At 46.8% G+C, this 21,441-nt stretch overlaps 1 protein-coding gene across 2 annotated transcripts in view; it reads right to left on the minus strand.

The window, feature by feature from the left end:
- Positions 1 to 21,441, minus strand: part of LOC135897982 (coactosin-like protein) — a 67,759-nt gene that overhangs the window by 38,224 nt on the left and 8,094 nt on the right. Inside the window, exon 1 of one of the 2 annotated variants that reach the window (XM_065426693.2) lies at positions 9,246 to 9,399. The exons of the other annotated variant lie outside the window; for it this stretch is intronic. Coding sequence (XP_065282765.1) covers positions 9,246 to 9,316 — 71 coding nt within the window. The 5' untranslated portion in view covers positions 9,317 to 9,399. Of the gene's footprint in view, positions 1 to 9,245; positions 9,400 to 21,441 lie in introns of those variants that run through there. 2 annotated transcript variants of the gene reach the window in all.

The raw sequence follows: 21,441 nt of genomic DNA on the forward strand, positions 1-21,441 counted from the left end.
GCGACATGTCCCTGTCTAATTCCGGCTGGTTACATACACAGCAAAAGAAGTGATCAAGAGATTTCCCTCCCTTCTTTTCGATTTAACTTGTCAAAATTTGTCACAAAAAGCAGCAGAGTGCATTATGAGTTTAAACCCGTCAGTCGATTTTGTTGTTCGAACTGAATTAAAAAGCTGTAAATTACGGGTTTTGTAGGAAAGCGAGGACTGTAGATAATTATTCCCAATTTACACAAATTGCACGTATTGCAGTTTCAGTGGTCATTTCCAGACTACAGTGATCCTGTCCGGTGCTCTCCAGTATAGTATTAAGTATGAAGGATAGGTCTGACATTATGTGGACACAGCCCTAAACACGGAGCCACAAAGACAGAAACTCGCGGTATCTGTCGTCGTCTCGATTTCGTGTTCCGTGTTCCGCTCTTTTTACACGTGTCATCTAAGTCAGTGCGCACGGAAGCCTGCATACGCATCATGTCATGCTAACACGGCTGTATATATGACCAGTATTACCTCAACCTGGTTTCTTTCACGCATTGCAAGGCGCGATATGGTAATATTTCTTTTTACTTTTCTTTACCCAAATGCAGAAATCTTAACAGGCAAGACGGATTTATTTATTGATTATTTCATTGGAAGTATTGACAACAAATGTTTTACCGGCTTCTAAATAATGTTAAAGTGTGTGAATGAAATTACGATGTGATGTGAAGTTAACCTTTACAGCTTTTAAGTGGTTCTCTACCCCACAGTGCCAACCTAGTCCAGCGGCGTCATCATCTCGCATTTTGCAACAGCAGTGCTTGAGTGAGACCGGACGCAACGTTATGAATGACAAAGAAGCCTAGGAAAATGCTTATGACGTTGCCTGATCTGCACTGCCAAATGCACGCCCACCTGCTGAGCTTGAGCAGCGGACATCGCCTTCGTCGAACGTATCTGTTGCTACCGACAAGTTGCCTGAACAGGATGAAGTCGCTAATGACTGTGGTTCGCACACCTTTAGGAAATGCACAAACTCCCACTGCTCAGTGGTCCAACCTAGCTTTCATTGGGCTGGCAGAATTCCTGGCACAGTCGGTCAATCAGCTAATTTACGTAGTTCACATTTGCATCTGGGCTTCAGGAGTAACTCGCTCGAAGGTTCGCGCAAGATTACAACAGGCTGCAGCGCTGACGTCTGCTTATCTTGAGAGACAAGGCCTCGGGGTCTCAACAGCAAAATACGCACGCATTAGTCGCCCTAACGCGAAAATCGATGGCTGGATACACAGCCTTTCTTGTACAGTGCTCAGCGATACTCAGACCGCATGGCAGCCGGCGCTTCTTGCGCCACCGGTGATCGCTGGGGGATCGCTGAGGAGGCCGAATGCAGTCACGATGCAGCAAACGGATTCTCGACTTCATGTGACACAAAAATGCATCATCTCAGTGTTACCAGTGCCCACCGGTGGCACAAGAAAGTACCGGCCGCCACGTTGTCCGAGTATAGCGTTTGCAGTCAATCGCTGACCAATGTACAAGAGAACCGATCGATTCTTAGGGATCATTTTCGACTGCGACCTTTCCTGGAGCCCCCATGTAACCTACGTAAGGAAGAGACTCCTCTCGTTCAGTCACCTTTTCAAGTCTATCACTGGAAAAACACGATGATCACCTGTGTGCTCTATGCTTCAAATGTACAAAGTGCCCTTCATGGGTTTCTTGCGTTACAGCTGTCCGGTGCTTTCAAACACCAGGTGGACAAATCTCAGAGTGCTCAATAGCATGCAAGCTCAAGCGCTTAGAAGTTGTCTGGGTGTACTGCGATGCGATTCAACAGCCACCACAATTGCCATCACCAGGGAACATCTCATCAGTACATATGTCGTAACGACATCTTAGAAATAATCTTCGACACCTTTTCAGACTACAGCCTCAGCGCCTTGCTTCTATCTCGCAAAGTAGACCAGAGGCACCTTTTTTGGGGTATTGTAGCCTTCTACCGATTCTCTCTTCCATCCGATTTAACTCTTGCAGCGAGATCACCTTGTCGTTTGTGGTGTCTCCGGCAGCCACAAGTGTGGCTTTACATTCCAAGAGTTAGAAGGAAGTCTGATTTGCCAACTGGTGCCCTGAATCAAGCCGCTGTACGTCTACTGCATGATTACTACTCAAATCGAGTTCATATTTATACAGATGTCTCTTCGACTCTAAGCAGCTCTGGTGCTGTATAGTTATTCTGTCGACGTCAATCTGCAAGAAGTTCAAGATCAGCCACGTCACAACATAGACAGGGTTCGAACTTTTTGCCTTCCGTAGTGCAGCGCTATATGTGCAGCAACAGTTACCAAATCACTAGGCTACATTTAGTGACTAAAAAGTAGCCCTGCAATCACTCTTATCAGCTCTGCGCCGTAGCCCACATGAACAATTTGTTGCAGAGACAATATTACGCTACCATCAAGCGGTGGACTGAGGCCACGACATTTTATTTCAGTGGCTACTTGGGCACTACAATATAACTGGCAATGAAAGTGCCACAAAGCTGTCCGTGAGGCACATGGAGAATGTGAAAACACATTGATACCATTGTCGAGAACGGATGCAGTGCGGCACCTTTAGTGCCGCGCTGTACAATGCCTTTTTTTCTTCTCACCTACAGAGTACAATGTCCTTTTTTTCTAATTTACATTATTGTTATCTGGTTTGGTCAACAGGCTCTAAAAATCTTTAAATACTTTAGTCTCCCTGCAAAAATGCATTACGGTCTATCCAAGGTGTCTCTTATAATGCGCACGCCTCTGAATTGTTCAAGTTCAGAATCATGAAAGTTGGTTATTGCTACGAATACCAGCTCTTGTTGGCTTTTTAATCTGAAATACACAGAGGCAGCATGTATACTTACGTAACTTAGCTGGCTTGCAATCTAATACAGCCTGTCTTCTAACTCGACATAAAGAGAATTGCTATGTGCTATGTCCTCGAACTAATTATGGATTTCGAGCTCTTCGTTACGGCCTTCCAAACGTACCAAATAGATGGAAATTAACAAGTGAGAACTGATCGAAGTACTTCACCGAAAACCGTGTTACTTAGGATGATGTGTTTATTTCAATAATTATAAAACATCTAGCTCTCATGTTATGTAACTGTTTTATTCAACCTTTTTTGTGAAAGACCACGTATGCGTACGTATTTTTATGTACCGTTGTTTTCTGCTGCTTGAACTTGTTGTTTTTGTTTTGTTTTAGGCGTGATGGGGCCCGTCAAGCTGCTTTTATGCAGCTTTTTTCTCATTATACCCAACCACAAATGCACATTTCTCATGTACCATGTGGTTAAGTAAACTCAAACTCAATTCTAACATTAGCGGTCTTGCCCTCATTATTACTCTAAGAAAATGGAATACACCGGAGTTCACCAACCGGCGCCTATATTCCATGAACCCATATATGAGATTACGACATTTACCTGGTTTTTAACCGACGAGAAGAAACGTTATTGTGCCGCCTGCGAGTAGGTGTTTCTTTCACAAACGCCTACTCATTCCTAATTGGAATGGAGGAAAGTCGCAATTGCAGCACATTTGGTGTCGAAGAAACGACCAAACACCTACTGTGTGACTGCTGCCCTACCTACGAAGACGAGAGGAGTGCCCTTCGGAAAGCTTTAGGGCACTTAGACGACCGTCCTTTCACAGAGGAGAAGATCTTGGGCCCGTGGCCTCGTGCAACTGCTATGTGCGAGGCCACAAATGCGGTGGTGCGTTTCTTGAAACGCACCAGCCTGTATGACTGCCTGTGAGTGACTCAGCGATGAACGCTTGTTTGTGTAACAGTGAAAAGTGCCAACTTACTTTTTCCTTCTCCTCTTTCAATCACCTTTCCTCCTTCCCCAGTGCAGGTTAGCCTACCGGGCTCAGCCTGGTGAACCTCCCTGCCTTTCCCTTATGACTTCTCTCTCTCTCCCTCTTTGCCACATGCCGAGCAGTCATTATGAATGATAATCATAATGATGATGATGCTGTTGCTGTTGATAATATTAATGCTAATAATAAACCACATGAAAAAGAGATATATAGCACTTTTCGCACAGCCTCAGCCAGGAGATGAAGAAGACACCATGCGTTAGACTCATGAGTTAAGCATCTAGGTTCTTGTTGTGTAATTCAACGCCAGCAATAACAAAACAAGAGCAATGCTCTAGCGTGGCGTGGCGAAGTGCGCATAGCCGCGCGGAGCTCGCGATTTTTATCTTGCACCGTCATCGTGCACCACGCGCGGTCCAGCGGCCACCGCGAAGCGCCCCGTCATGCTGAGAAAATAGGGAGCATTGATAGGCACGCCCGCGTACGTCCCTGCGGCGTAAGCGTGCGTACGAAGGCTCCCTTCTGTAAAAAGAAAAGTACAAGACCTTGACCCGTCCACGATGGCCTTCATTTAGCCCCAAAGTCACTTTTCAGTACTTCTAACGCGGCTGTTTAGCGCGAGTATCGAGATAACTGGGACAGCGAAAAGTAATGGCGGGCTCCCGTTTTTCTTCCCATTAAATATACTTCACACACAGACGAAAGATACGGCCTCCCTTTGTCCTAATTTATTTTCACTTTCGTCGAGCAACAAGGAAGTATTCTTCCGGCTCTGCTGTCGGTCCTCGTTTGGAGAGGCATCGATTTGAGCCTCGTGCGCGCCCTTCCCTTTCCTCCTCCTCCTTTTGCACAAGCCAGCCGCAGCAGGAACGTAAAAGGCGAAGGGGAAAAGGTAATGAAAAGAAAATAAATAAATAATGAGCGCACATTCAGAGCGAGAGAGAGAAAGGTAGCGTGAGGCGAATTATCTTTAACCATTCAATACACAGGATTAAACGAAAAAGCCGATATCTTCGTGTCCTGTTCGGTTCGCATTTATTTCTCCTTGCCTCGAGGCCGTGAGAGTATTGGTTGTATAGTTTTTATTGATGACAAGAAAAAAAAAAACTGCAGCACAAGGAACCAGTCAGGCGAAAAAGTGGCCTTTCTTCTTTTCCTTTGTTCTTCTCACACACACTCACACATTTATATATATATACATATATATATATATATACACATATTTGTTAAACATTAAACAGAAAGACAAAGAGAGAACTAAGACAGGCATTTGCACCGCTGCTGCAGCGCCTGCGCGAATATTAGCCAGCCATTTTCAAATATTTTTTTTCTATCGATCCATGAACTGGCTAGCTTGCGACGTCCTACCGCAGTGGAGCTATTTCGCTCAAATCCACGCATAATTTCAGGCTCTGCTAATGTTTCGCGCCATTACAGCGGCTGAGTACGAAATCTCGGCTCGCTCGATAGACCGTGGGATTAAGTTGCACAACGGGGCGGCTACTGGAAGAGGTATTCGTAATCGCTGCTATAACTTTTTTTTCTTTGCGGGCATACGTGTGTGCATACGCATCTGTGATTGTATATGTCTTGTGTTTTTATTGTAACGAGCCATACAGCTAAGCGTGCACTATATCAAGGCATTCTATAAAAAAACGAAACAAATAATTGTATAAGCAGGCGTACATATGCGCGCATGATGGTGACAGATGCCGGAGAGTTTGGACACAGTTCGCGTATCTTTTTAACAAAACCGCGAACTCGCTCAGTGGGCCTTGCTACAGTGGGTTAAGTAACAACACCTTCGTGTAATATACGCTTGCACTCTGATGAACCTGCGGAATTCGCCCTCATATCCCTCTCGACGAGGGAAATTCTGGGTACCAGAAACATTACACAAGTGAGAAACGAAGCACAAAAAAAAAAGGTGGGGAGGGGGGATGTGCAAGAAGGCAATTGCGTTTTTCGCCCTTTTTTGAACTTCCAAAGCGAGTAAGGTGCAGCGAGTGAGATGTGCAATGACGTGGAGGACACGTAGGAGCGCCTTTCACTGTCGTCTGAATACGACCCAGTGTCGCTTGCATAAGTTTATGTGTCTTGGTTTGTTTTTCCGAGGGTTTCCTTACAGTAAGCGGATTCACTCCAGAAATAATCGGTCCACGCTTACGTGTTGGAAATACGAGAGCGCGGCGGGCCGCATTCCGATGGGAAAAACGCTCACCGAGCTTTAAATGTGCGTAAAAAAACCCCGGTAAGTCAATTCATCTGGAACCCACTATTATACGGCACCTCTTATTTTCACTGCGTTAAATCCCATGAATCGTCAAAATATATACCAAATAGTATTTCTCCATGCATACGCACACTATGACAACTTCAGCAGAAACAGCCTAGTTTAATGGTGGGTGAAAAAAATCCTGCACCTATTTTCAGTGTCTTCGCTGATTAAAGCGTGCGTGTCCACCGAGATGGAAGATATTACGGTATACTGGAAAGGAAACACGCTAGCTGCAAACCTAACGTAACCCATGTAACGTATGATAAGCGAAAGAATATGCGCATGGTATGGTGATAAGCGAGCAGCATAGTGTCAAACCTCCAGCACGAACAGGAGCTTCGATGCGAGAAAAGTTCAAGTCGGAGCCACCGTCCGGCCGCCGGTACACACTGAGCCGGCTCGCCCATACGCTGCGGATAGCCGCAGCGTATATGTATGTATATATATGTATATGAAATTGGACGAGAAAAAAATTACTCAAATCCAACCCCTCGGGAAATCGAGAAGCGAAACTTTCATGAACCAGAAAGCCAAAAAGGACGCAATACATAAGCGTTTAGTAAACGGTAGCTCTTGTTTTGTGAAGCGCCATCCGATATGCCTTCGAAGCGAAAGCAGGATGTGCTTACCAGCTCTGTCGGCACTGAACGGATGATTGAAAATCGCTAATCGAAGAGCGTTCAATATCGCGTGGTTTCATATTAACAGGTATGTGTGGTTTTGAGGTGCCTTATTAGACAAAAATATTTATTTTTATTTATTTATTTATCAAATCCTGCAGGCCTTCACAGTGGGCCGTAGCAGGAGTGGCATAAAAATTCAACAATGCCCAATATGAATTCACCATAGTGACAGCACAAAACATAATAGTTAATTTACAATGGGACAGTTTGTATATAGTAACAGGAGAACATTTATACAGTGTGAAACAGGACTATGAATAAGAAGCAATCAATTTGTCAACAGATTCAATCGTCACAATCACATCGCAAGGCAGCTTGTTCCATTTGGTGGAAAAAAAAATACGTAAAGGCGTTTATTTTCGCATGGTATGGAGTTAGAGCACTGATCATGATGATGCCATGTACGACCAGTAGTAATGGCCGTAAGATAAGGTTGAAGACTCATAGAAAGCTTATTGTTCTTAAGTAAAAATATAAATTTTTGTCTTTGAATTTTCCTTCGTGCTTGCAGTGGTGGGATGGCATGTTCTTTCATTAAATCGGAGGGTGAGTCTGTACTGCGGTATTTTGCAAAAAATGAAGCAGAATATACATACAAGAATTCTGTCGAGATTTATTGTTTCAGTGCGCGTAGAACAGAGATGCTCCCACCGGCACTATATTGTAGGTTGGAACACCACGGCTATATAAGCCGGTTGTTAAGTCCATGATTATAGCTAGCCAGGGCAGTGTTTGTATTGATTGTGCTTGTGCGTGTGTATGTGTTTTTACGCGAGTGCGCTATTGTGATGTGAGTGTATATATATATGTCTATTGTTTGTGGGTTCCCTTTAATCTTGCTCTGTTTAGTACGTATTGGATGTGGATGTGTGCGTAACAAGCAAATACACAGTGCATGCACTTGCTATGAATCGCCGCTTCAGGTGCACGTTGACTAACTTGCTCTAGCAAGGCGCAGACAATAATTGCCCTACAGCGGCGTGGTTTGCCACGGAAAGCTGTTATGATTCCATCTTGCATGGAGTCGGCGAATAACAAGCATTGTCTTCGCGATTTCGGCGTACACCTTCGCGTTTTTTCCGCCTTTTTGTTTTTTACACGATTAGGCATATGACACACAAAAGGCTTCACAAACTAGTGCAAACACCAACTTTAACTTGCTCTTTCAAGCAAAATTATGCATGGTTTCACATCTCGAAGGAACTTATGGCACAAAAGCGGCATCGGACAAGAGGCAGCACGAACCAGTGCAAACACTGAGTATGACTTGCTTTCGCAAGTAAAAGAAGCCGTTTAGAGCCAAGGAATCCAGTGAGCAAGATACACACGGACGTGCAAGAAAAGCTGCGGCATGTGCGGAACTCGCAGCATCGCACAACTTTCAGACTGGAGTACAAACAAGTGTGCGCTGAATGCACGTTGAAGATATACTGGCGTTATACGTTGAGGACGAATGCGTAACGTCCGGATGAGCCCAATGCGCAATGACTCCATGCTGCAGCCTAGGAGTTCTTGCTCATTAGACTTTCTCTAGAATGGTGTAACAACACAAGTAGCATGCACCACAAGCATAAGAAAACGTTAGCATGGTTGTGTCTTTCTATCGTTGCCTTTACCGCTTCTGCGAAATGCCATCTGCGCACGCACGTCGCGGCATACCTAGCGCTCACGTAGACGCCATCGGAATGAGGCGGTAACGTGGCGTTGCAACGCTCATTGAAACAATACTTCCGCATTCTCGTACCTAGCAATGCTTTTGGTTATACGAACGGCATGCGATGAAACGCAATACGAAGAAACAAGCAAGGACGTGTTTCATGCGTCGTTGCGTGAATGTGCGATCAAGTGCTGCGTGTCATTCAACATGGTGTCGACACAGAGCTACTTCTTACAGGATCAAATCACGTCGATAACACGCACACTGGTGTACGTGAAAACGCACAAACCTGTTCTAACTTGTTATAATTTGTTTTAATTTGTTCTGCGTTGTTCGGGTTTGTGGTTACGTTGGTAGTGCTTTGCTCTAAGTACGTATATTGTGGAAAAACAAATGGGCAAGCATAAGAGTATAGGAGCCGAGTCGACAAAGGTATTCGTCCCTGAGTGTTATCTGCCATTGGCCGGTTGCCTCCACTAATGATATGTTCAACATCAGGATTGGCTGGAATTTCTTGTCAAGAACAATTTGTACCGTCAGAGTGTTTTGTGACTAACGGTCCTGATAGCTCGGTCATATATATATATATATATATATACACCAAGTGTTACGCCATACAAATTTACGTGAAATATGCATGCGTAAAGGAAGCATTGAAAGGGCATATTTACACCAAACATGCACCGCTGATTGTTCTTAATGTCGCCTGTCTTTGTTATTGGGTGCGTTGGCGTTAGCAGCAACTCGTAATTTTGCGACATGATGAGAAGGACTTACCAGCAGGTGCTGTTGTGGTCGTCCCTAACGTCGTCGTAGGCACGGCGGATAGACTCGGCGTGGATGGGCATGTCGATGTGGAGCTTTCGACTGACAGCGTCGAGCTGAGAAGCGCTAATGAAGCTTCGTCTCGTCTATACCGCAAGCTGTTTGCATATCCGCGTAGCATGCCAAGAGCCGTCCTCCCTCGCCCACGGCGCCGCCCAATTATATGGCATGACTCAAGGCTCAACAGTAGATGTTCCGCAGTGCATAAACGGAGCGTTCGCTGTAAACGACCCGTTCGCTCAGCGAGTCAGTCAGCGTCGGCGCAGTGGAGCGCAGATTCACATTGGCACATTAATGGCTGCAGCTCAGTTGTTGGCTGCTGACAGAATGCGATTTGGTTTCTGGCACCCTCCTCTCACCGTTTTTTCTTTTTTCTTTTTTTTTCTCACACGTTCACCTCCCCGCCTTCCTCTTGTCATCCTTAGTTATATGCAACTGCTGTTTGAATAAGCTGCGTGACTGTGTCGTTAGCAAAAACCACGATCCATCACTCGATAATGAGCTTGCGCGTGCTGTCATTGCCGTGGTGGATCGAGGCAATCCTTCCAATATTCCCATGTGAAGCGGTGGACTTTCGTATAATCAACAAATATAGTGTACTTCATAGGTCAGAGTTGACGCCAAATTTTAACGCGTTAGTATCCTTAGGGAACTTCACGCACTTACCGGCGACTATGTATCTTTGTTTCATGTTTCTACTTATATATGTGTGCTTGCATCTGTTTTCCCGCCTACCTGGGTCACTGGGTAGTCCGTGGTCTAATGGGTAGCGCATCAGGTTGCTGTGCCGAAGGAACACGGTTCGAAACAACAGGGACCCTTTAACAAGTTTTTTTGGTCCCAAAAGTGTGTACTATGCAATTGTATGCGTTATTTATGTGCAATAAACTTCAAACTTTCAAATAGACTTTCAAGCTTTCAAACCAAGTCTCGGACCAACTTGGGTCACCGAGTATGTGGCGATGTGTACCTACGTGCCGCTCTTCAACAAATCTTTCACGCCGACACGGTTGCACGGTTGCGCACGGTTGCACCGCACATGGGTTCCGCCTTTACATCGCTAAACCCTGGATAATTGACGTCAGCGCCGCCACAACCAGCCTTAATCGACTCCTTACGTCGAGCGGAACACGTGGACACCCAAGGCTATACTGTGAGTCGCTTGCTCCACGAATTACCGGACTCTGAACATTGCAAGAGGCGCCCGCCCAGCTAAGCCTAACGACGGGTACGGTCTAGCCGAAGACCTTGACCCAGTTCGGTGCACCAATGGCCACCAGTGATGGCACCGAGATGCATCTCGAGCACACGCAAATCCCACTTCCTGATGAACCTGCCGGCGGAGACTGGCTCACTGTTAAGTACGGTCGGAAGAAAGCATCGACTCCCACCAATCCACCCCTCCAACCCCGACACCCATCGTTTCACCGACAACCCCGACTCCCACCGCTGCCTCGAAACGACCTCAAGGTAATCATCCGTCCCCGTGAGGGACTCAACCTTGCCACCTGGACCACGCCACAGGTCGCTGAAGGCATCAAGCTGGCATGTCAGCACCCCACTACTGAGCACGTACGGACCCTTACTGTAAGAATTGACCCAGTACAAAACATCGCTATTGCTAGCACACCAAACGAAGAGCTAGCTATGAGCATTCGTCACATCACTACAATTCACCTGGGCGGTCGAGAATTTGCAGTCACGGCATACGTGGCGGCACCCGACAGCTCCGTCAAAGGGGTCATTCACGGCATTCCCCCAGGAACTCCCACAGAAGTCCTCCTTAACGGGCTCTATGCACCTGGCCGAGAAATCTTACATGCCCGCATGCTCGGACAAACCGCTGCGGCAGTGATCACATTCACTGGCAAGGCTGTACCCTTCTACGTGCGATACTACAGCGGTGAAGTACGATGCAAACCATACCGAACAACCACGCATTTCTGCCGCATCTGCCACCAAGTCGGCCACCGGACCGATGTATGCCCAACTCCAGAAGCAAACCTATGCCCCCAGTGCGGTACACGGAACCCCACTCAGGACCACCCCTGTCACCCCCGGTGCGCCTTATGCCAGGGGCCTCATCCTACGGCTTCCAAGGAGTGCCCTGATCGACTGAAGAAGGCATCTTCGGCATCCCAAAGGACCAGCCGCCGGGACTACTCACGGTCGAAGTCTCGGTCACGCACAGACCAGCAACGGAAGCGTTCCCGCTCCAGGTCTCGCTCCTGCTCGCGGAACCAACAAGGAGCGACCCGGAACCTCAGCGGACCTGCTGTATCGGGATCACAAGCGGTGAGCTGGTCAGCACGGCTTTTCCCCTCTCACACAGTCCACCAAGACAACACCCTCTCATCACGTCTACACACAGCACCCACCCCACATAATTCTTCATCCATACACAATACTGATGTTCAACTGCAAATTCTAGCTGAACTAAAGGCAATCAGAGAAGAAAACAAACGCCTTCATGAAGAAAACAACAAACTTCGCACGCAGATTGCAGAACTATACGCGACTCGTACTGACACTCAGCATTCCACACCAATAACCGCACCCTCAATGCCATCATCTTCGGAGCATTCTGAACCCATGATTCTCGCGGAATCAGCAAAACCGACAGAAATCGCACAAGTCGAGGAGAAAGTTGATGTACTGCAACGGCAGCTTCTAGCAATGCAACAAAGCATCCAGCAACTGGCAAGTGTTATTGAAGAAACGCGGCTCGCAAAAGATCAGCGACGCAAGAAAGTCAGAACACTAGTACAACAGGAAGCAGAGCAGGGACACCCTGCCGATCCACCCGTCAGCCAGGACGAATAGCAAAACCAACCACAGGAACGAAAATCCACTCATAATCTGGCAATGGAATTGCCGCAGCTACAAACGCAAGCAAGGATCACTGAGACAGTACATAAGTAACTCCAAAACGACACCAAGCGTAATCGCACTACAGGAAACAGGCACACACCCAACTCAAGCTGGCTACAACACACATACCACCACGCCTGAAAGCCGCGTGGCCACACTTACAGCTAAAACGCTCACAACCACACAACACACAATAGACGGCAGTGACGTCGACCATAACCTAATTGAGATCCTGCCACTCCAACGAGGCTGAAAGAGCCTTTTCATACTGAATATATACAGCCCACCCAAGCAGAAGCAGGCCAAGTTTGACTACTTGATCACTAAAGCGATTGGCTTAGCCAAAAATAATAGTCTGCTGATTGTAGGCGACTTCAACGCTGCTCACCAGGCATGGGGCTACACGACAGCCACATCAAAAGGCACTGCACTCCAGTGCACCATACAGCAGCACCATCTCACCATCCTCACAGACCCCGCATACCCCACACGTCTAGGAAACAGCGTCTCCCGAGATACATGCCCTGACCTCACCCTCACTAAAGGGATACAGCAAGCAGCCTGGCACAACACGGAAGAAACTCTGGGCAGTGACCACTGCATACTTGCCACCACAATGAACGTTACGCATGCACGCCACCCGATAAAAAAGACAACACTCACAGATTGGACAGCTTTTCGCAAAGAGCGAGCGGATGACTCCTCAACGGGTATTACGGATCTCGAGCAGTGGGTACGAGAGCTCCATCAAGACGTAGCCAGACATTCAAAACAGATCACACTCACCACAGACATACCGGCCGTAGACCCACACCTTCTTCACCTCTGGGAAGCACGTCGAGGCCTTGTTAGGAGATGGAAGCGCCAAAAACATAATCGTAAATTGAAACTACGTATAGCGAAACTCACGGCAACCGCGGAATTTTATGCTGGGGAGCTCACCCGTCACAACTGGCGACAACTATGCAACAAGTTGCAGGGTAATCTTAGCACGGCCAAGACATGGTCGCTGCTACGCCATCTTCTTGACCCCACACAAAGCAAGGCGATTAGCCAGCAAACAATCCAACGTATCCTCCACAACCATCCGGGTTCCGATGACGAAATCCTGGAGGAGTTGCGGGCGCGGTACATAGGCGATTTCGAACCCGCACAAGGACTACCTCCAAGCTACAGCGGGAGCGACAATTACGACCTCGACAAGCCGATCACTATCACTGAGGTGCAACAAGCACTCCATGCACTTACACGAAACACCACCCCAGGCAAGGATAAAATAAATAACAAGCTCCTGCGCAATCTGGATGATGGTACCATTCAATCTCTTACTGACCTCTTTAATCATCACTGGGAAGCGGGTACACTACCAGCAGACTGGAAGCACGCGGACATCATACTCATTCCGAAGCCAGGCAAACTCTCCAGCTTAGAAAATATGAGACCAATTTCACTGACTTCATGCCTAGGCAAGCTTCTGGAACATGTCATTCTCAATCGGCTTCAACCTTACCTAGAATCCAGCGACCTCTTTCCCGAAACAATGTTCGGATTCCGGCCCCACCTTTCTACCCACGACATACTTCTTCAGCTGAAGGAACAAGTCCTTGAACACGTCTCACCGCACAACACCGGGGTGATTTTAGCACTCGATCTCAAAGGCGCTTTTGACAATGTGGCTCACCATACCATCCTTACAAACCTAAGCCTCACGAACTGTGGTCGTAATACTTACAATTATATACGCGCCTTTCTAAGCAACCGCACGGCCACAATAGGCATTGGCTCACTCAGAACCCCGACGTTACCTACCCGCAACACAGGAACCCCACAAGGTGCTGTTCTATCACCCACCCTTTTCAATATTGCTATGATGAAATTACCTGACAAACTCAACGCAATACCAGGAATCAGGCATGCAATATACGCCGATGACATCACTATCTGGACCACCGCTGGTTCCGAAGGAGAGAAACAAGACGTCCTTCAACAAACGACCGACGTCGTCCAGCAATATGCAAAATCAAGTGGTCTCCGGTGCTCCCCCGAGAAGTCAGAACTATTAGTCGTTCGACAGAAATCCCGAAGAAACCTCAATGAACTACCAAACATCACACTCATCCTCGTCGACAAAGAAATACCCACAGTAAACCGCGTCCGTATTCTCGGACTCCACATACAACAGGACGGCGGAGGCGCATACACCATCCAACGTCTCAAGCAGACTACCTTCCAGATCATGCGAATGGTCAGCCGTATCACCACCAAACAATACGGACTGAAAGAAGACGACATAATACAGCTCGTCCAGGCCCTGATAATCAGCCGCATTGCCTACGCTGCCCCGTACTTGCCCCTCACTCCCAAGGAGATAGATCAATTAGACGTACTTCTTCGGAAAGCCTACAAGCAAGCGCTCGGCCTACCCCCGGGAACAGCGACACTCAAGCTTGAAGCCCTAGGAGTGCATAATACTATAAGAGAAATTATAGACGCCCACCTCACAAGCCAACGAGAACGACTAGCCCTCACACCAACAGGAAGAACAGTCCTAGCGCGCCTAGGCTACCCCACACACAGCAAAGGCCACGAACAAGCAATCCATCTGGCCCCCAACTTGCGAGAGCACATCAAGGTAGCCCCTATCCCCAGAAGCATGCACCCGGAACATCATGCCGATCGTCGCCAAGCTCGCGCAAAAGCTCTACAGACAAGATATGGCAGTCTCCCCACCACACTATACACAGATGCCGCGCAGTACCCCCAAAAAGCAGCCATGACGGCCAGCGTTGTCGACTATAACCTACAAGAGGTGGTCTCGATGACTGTCCGCACTGCCAGCCCCCTCGTAGCGGAGGAGACAGCCATCGCCTTGGCCATCACCTCTAGTCTGACCAACGAGTACATCACAATTATTACCGACTCCCAGGCAGCTTGCCGTAGCTACGCGAGAGGTCGAATATCTTCAATCGCCCACCGACTCCTCAAACAGGCCTCCTCATTCCCGGACGTTGAAATAGTGTGGACTCCAGGACACGAGTCCCTCCGTGGAAATCAGCGTGCGCACGCTGTAGCCCGAGCTCATGCCACCCGGGCGCCACAAGAGAGGGATACGGACGCATCCATGGAGCCCGTACCTTTACAATACAACGCCATACTACAACACCACAGATTGAACAGACGACAATACCCACCTCCACACAAGACCCTCTCACGTGAAGACGCCGTAACATGGAGACAACTACAAACTAATACATACCCACATTTAAGCAGACTACACGCAATCCACCCTACACTATATTCATACAAATGTCCTTTTTGTAATGATTACGCCTCCCTTTATCATACCACATGGGCGTGCCCCAACGTGAAGGTGGCCCCGCAAATACCCAACCCCACACCCGAGCAGTGGGAGGCCGTGCTGACTAGTTCGGACCCTCGTAACCAGCAGCAACTGGTGCAGCGGGCCCGGGAGACAGCAAGAGCCGCAGGAGCCCTGGACTAAGGGCGCCTCCCGCACAAGCAGAAAGACACCTGCTTGTCCTTTCTTTTATTTTTTTAAATAAATGTTTCTCCTCCTCCTCCTCCTCCTGGGTAGGTACCGCTGTTCGAAGAAACTCGTTGACTCTTTGAGGGCATGAGCCACTCGGTCTGTGCTGGTCTTCAAAGAACCTATTTGATGCCAACTTGGGTAACTAGGTATGTGCCACTGGGAATGCGCCTCTCTACGACAACGAAAAGATCCCCTGAATTTCTCCGATGCTGAGCGGAATCGAGCCTCCTTAAGGATAGCAACCCTACGCTTTAGCAGGCTGCGCCACAAATACACTGGGTGTGTGCCGCTTTCAATGAACGCCTTTCATGCCAACGCTTTAGCGAGCTGCGCCATGAACGCACTGGGTATGTGTCGCTCTTCAGTGAACCTTTCGCCGACTTGGGTCACTGAATATGTGCCACTGAGTGCGAGGCAAGTGAGGGAACAATGTTCAGCGTTCGCAGGCACCGGCACCCCACGCGCGAACTTCTCGTCAGCGCCACTAGATGGCACAGCGTGTCTAGAAAGAAGCGCTAGAGAGGAGTCCTCTTGTCGCATGACGCTTTTCTCAGCGTTCGCACGCAATTGCGCGCCATGCATTTCGGAGGCCACGCGCAAGCTTCGCGGCGGCTGCGCTAGATGGCGGCAAGTGTTCTTACGGACGCGCGAAAGAGGAATCCCGCTGCAGTACACACCTCGTACATAACTTGTTTCGATGGTGCCAATACGCTGTGTAGTGTTAAGAACGGCCAGCTGCAGTGCAAGTTTGCCAGCCATTTACGCCAGTGGTGGCAGCCTCATCTTGGAATTCCGCCGCCAACCTCTAGCCACGGCGTGACTAAGTCGACTTTGTGTCATGAACAATACGCGCATCCTCCACTCTCCGTCGCTTCAGCTAGGATGCGTTCGACGAAGCAGGCTTTGTGCTGAAACCGCCACCGTTACGCTCTAGCCTCGTCGCCGTTGTGACTAAAGGAGTTCGACGAAGCAGGCTTTGTGCGCAACACGACAACGCCGACCTGATCTGCTACGGGTGGGGGAGTTGCCGCGGGAACGCCGACGAAGACTCCTTCCCACGCACCGACCAAGACGCAAGACAACGCGCTACCCGGGATGGCTCCGAGTCCTACGAAGCCCCTCTGACGTCGTCTCCGGACCATCGCACCTGTGTGTATGCGTGTGTGCGTGTGTGTGTGTAACCCGTCCCGGAGAGAGGCGGCCTGTTTAAAATAACTGGACGAACGTTTTCCGTACCCTTGGAATCAAGGGGGAACCGAGTGCTTATAAGCCGCTGTTGTGTGGATGCTCGACACACTTTTCTTAAGCAGTCATGTTGGACTGAGACCTTCTCTCAACAGTCATGTTAGACTGATGTACTTTCTCAAGCAGTTATGTTAGAATGATATAAATACTGTAAATAAACCCACATTCCTCGTTCTCGATGAGCAACAGTCCTATCCTTCATCAACATCCTCAGCGTGGATAAGTTGGACGACGGCACGGGCCAGCTACCTTCTAATTCATGCCGGACTCCAATCTTGACAACGGATCACGAGCGATGGTATTGAGCCCCCAATCCTGACAGTAGATATATTGATTGAATGCTAACGCATTACTGTCTGCAGTGGGTTCAGCCGCGGTTGTTGTGGCATAATATTAGTCATCGCAATAAATATACAAATTTTTTAGAATAAAGAATAGAACACATGTATTTGCTGCTATATTATTGAAACGTTACAACGTTAGAGTCACATTTGTTAGGTAGCCTTTGTGGCAGTCACAGAAGTCGTGCTGGCAGCAACGGGCGAAAGACAGGTGTGACCACCTTCACAGCAAGGCATCAGTTGTATACATTTGATCCTCTCAAATCTCATTGCTAATTCACGCAAGGGTTTTTCTCGAATTAGCTCATTTTGTGTTTCAGATATTGCTCTATTTGATGTACACATTAATCTCTGCTACTTATGTGACCCCAATTCTGGGCGAGTCTCTGAGAGGATAGCACAAAGTTTGTTGTTCTTGGCTTTCGCAGTGAAAAATTTAGCGTACATGCAGTACCTTCAGAGTTAGAGTATCGGTAAATTCAATAAAAAGGCTGTGCTAGCTACGTACAGGCGGTTTACGCACTCTGATGGACACATGCACTTCTTGTGCAAATCAGGTAATGCACAATTTACAAAAAATGATATAACGTTATAAATATCGCTATTATGGTATAGCATATTGTATCGCAAACTTTGAGATAAACGTATTTGAACTGAATTTCATGTTGAATTATGCTAGAGCGCCTAGGTTCCGTGATATTCATAATAAAATTCGACACTCAAAGGCACGCTAATCTAGCTCTTAGAGGCTAGAGCCTCGAAGCTAAGACACGCGGCCGTCTATATGACGCAGCCGATTTCGTATATCATGCCACACTATAGCATGGGGGAGCTGATAATACCTGTGCTCCTACGATCGGCTGGCAAAACAAGTAAATACTGGCTTCTGCCTTTCCCCTGCACTAAGCTACCTCATATAGGGGGTTCTGTGTGTCGAGACTCCCTCATTGAAATTAGTGTACTAGTTGTCAAATTTAATGTGGAATAAGTCCGAACACAAGCTCTCTAGAATTATGAAAGAAAATGGAGTTGTCTTCGAAATGGGAGTTGCTTCGTGTTTAAGTGAAGAAATAGCATAATGAAAAACTTCTCATTTTTTGGTCTCAAAGATAATTCCAATGAGCACTGCGGAATTCACACGGTAAAACAAGTGCAGACTCCCAGCCGAGATTTGTGCACCTGACCCGCTCCTTCACTTTCTGCGTGTCACGAACTTCTTCCATCACGCCTTCTTTACTGGGCCTTAGTGTTGTCCATAAATATTTTTTCTCCTCCTTTCCTACTCCTTGAGGGTGTTGTTCCTCGAGATGAACGCAGAGGCAAGAGGAGCCGGTGCCGGTCGCATGTGTCAACATTTATTTAAAACAGGACTGGCGCATACGCACTGACGCTCTTTGCGTGCGTGTATTTAGGTTCAAAGAGCAGCTAGCGTGAAAGTGTACTGCAGCTTTATCATTTCAAATTGGGTAGAAACGACAAGTTGGCGGTTGTTTACAAGTGGATGAGCAGTCGCTTGTTGACAACATGAAAAGAAAAAAAAATAATGTCGTTGTCTATTTCCGAAACACACACACACACACACACACACACACACACACACACACACACACACACACATATATATATATATATATATATATATATATATACTTTTTTATTTCCTGAAAACGAACGTCATATTGTTGGTTATAAACGGCTTTTATTGGGGATGAATCGTGTTTCTTCTACCGCTCCTATAGTTATCGATGCATAGAGCATTCTTGTTTGTTCATCAGTAAGAGTGCTACTAGGACTAATCTAATACGACTAAAAGGTCACTTATGTCGGAGAATGATTAGTGACATGGTTTTGCCGGTACAAATTAGAAAACAGGTTTGGCAATATCGCTGTAATGAGCGAAAACATTTTGAATCTCAAGCAGGAACACATTGGATCATGCTAGTGCTTAGCCGACTACGCTGAGGGTAAAAGACTACGCCCCCCCCCCCCTCCTTTTTTTTTGATTTATGTCTGTTCGAAAAAAAAGAGCTGTATTTCCTACAACTGGATAGGTCAGTTTTTCGTAATAGTTCCATAAAACCCCTAAAGAACCGTGATTCCTGCTTGAGATTGAGCACTGTGTTGAATAATTGGTATCGCCTTTGAAACTGGGCGTTGACGATTAGTCTCCTAGCCTGCTTGAGTTATTCAGGTATGCTATACATGCTTTTCATTCTCTAACACTTTTGTATAGATCTCTTGCATCTTTTTTCTCTTACCCAAAACATTTCTACCTACCTTTTACGACCACTTATGTCTGTATAGATATTCGTATCAATATCTTTCCTTCTATTTTTCCACCAATACTCCAGACGTCTCTTGCTTATCTCGACGGCTGACCGACCGACGCTTCCATCTACTTTAAATCCAATGCTTCCGTTACCTACGGGTCTCACTGGGTGAATAGCTTCGTATCCCATTGGGATGTGTTGAGTGGTCTCCGGACAAACTTTGAAAGTTGTAGCTTGTAGCATCGGATTATTGATTGAAATTTTTTCATTTTTTGTTCATTTTCTTCTTCTTTCACCTTTTATTTCCGTTATCCCTTTCCCCAGCGCAGGGTAGCCAGCCGTTACTTACACTGGCTAAGCTCCCTGTCTTTCCTTCGCTTTAGTCTCTCATTATTTCTCTACGGATTACTGCTGCAGCATACACATGCCTCATCTAGTTGCGAGTATTTGCTCCAGTATGTTTCTCTCCTTAGGCAACCGGCTCGAGCCTCAGAGAGCAAGGCACTGCCCCTCTGTGCTATCGTACAGATATTCCCTTCTAATTTCTTTCTTGTTATTTTAAGTCTGCACGTTTTTTTTTGTTTCCATTCTTTGCATCCAATTCACTGTCGCTGTTCCTTTCACTTTCTTCTAGATGACTCCTGGTTCTCTGTTTACACTTTGAATTATATCTTGTACCTTGTACCTTGTACCTTGAATTACCTTGTACTTTGTTGCTAACTTTCTGGACCTCTTCCTCCGTTCTGCGTCCACGCTGTTCAGGCACAGATACTTGTACACTCTAGCCATCCATTTATTTTCATCCATGTTTCTGAGTCTTTCTTCAAAACTGCTCTGTGCTTCTGTGATTTCAAAAAGCGCTGAACACATGCCACCCTGCACTGCCTCATTTGCGCTTTTCCCGTGGGCTCCCAAAGTCAACCGGCCTACCGATCTCTGATTAACTTCCATCCCCGATGAGATGTCCGATTTTAGGCACCGAGTAGTATTTGCGAACGTTAGCGCTAGCACCATTACTTCTTTCCAGATTCCGCGCACCACGTCATACTTACTTATTGTGGCCCTTGATTGTTCCGTGTTTCATTATTGCTGCATTTCGCTTCACCTTTGTTTTCAGATCATCTTGATGGGTGCTTGAGTAAGTATTTCCTTCATTTATGTATATGCCGGGGTACTTATATTGCTTTACTATGGGCATGACTTGCTGTTGAATTGACACCACATAATTACTTGCCCCTTCAATAAATATCATAATTCCCGATTTATTTGTGGTAAACTTAGGCCTAGATTTGTTGCTGCGTTCCCGCATGTATTTGGAAGTGTCTGTAGATATCTTGCATTGTCTGCTAGTAGCACTATGTCGTTCGCATACATCAGAGCGAGGACCTTCTATTGCACCATTTGCCCGTTACGCATGTACAATAAATAAAACCCTAATTCACGGTTTTCTTGTCCTCTTTCTATGCCCATAACATAAAGCGTGAACAACAATGAGACAGATGACATGCTCCTTTCAGTCATTGTTGGATTTCCACCACTTCATTACATTTTCGGCCTTACCATTCTATGTGTACGTGGTTGTCTCTATATATATACCTCTGCAGCTCCGAAATATATATATATATATATATATATATATATATATATATATATATATATATATATATATATATATCATGATGGCGGCTTATGGCATCCTCTGTATCATTCGTTTTACTGCAGGCAACGTAAGTGTATGTCGAAGCGATTTGAGCTTGCGATTATTATACTTGTAATGCCAGGACAGCATGGATGCAGTGCCACAGCCACTGAATTAAATATAAAAAGAAAAGGTGTGGCCTGTCGCGTCAGGCGGGCTTCAATGGGAGCGG

This window comes from Dermacentor albipictus, chromosome 1 (assembly GCF_038994185.2).
Source record: "Dermacentor albipictus isolate Rhodes 1998 colony chromosome 1, USDA_Dalb.pri_finalv2, whole genome shotgun sequence".
In the NCBI taxonomy this organism is placed as follows: domain Eukaryota; kingdom Metazoa; phylum Arthropoda; class Arachnida; order Ixodida; family Ixodidae; genus Dermacentor; species Dermacentor albipictus.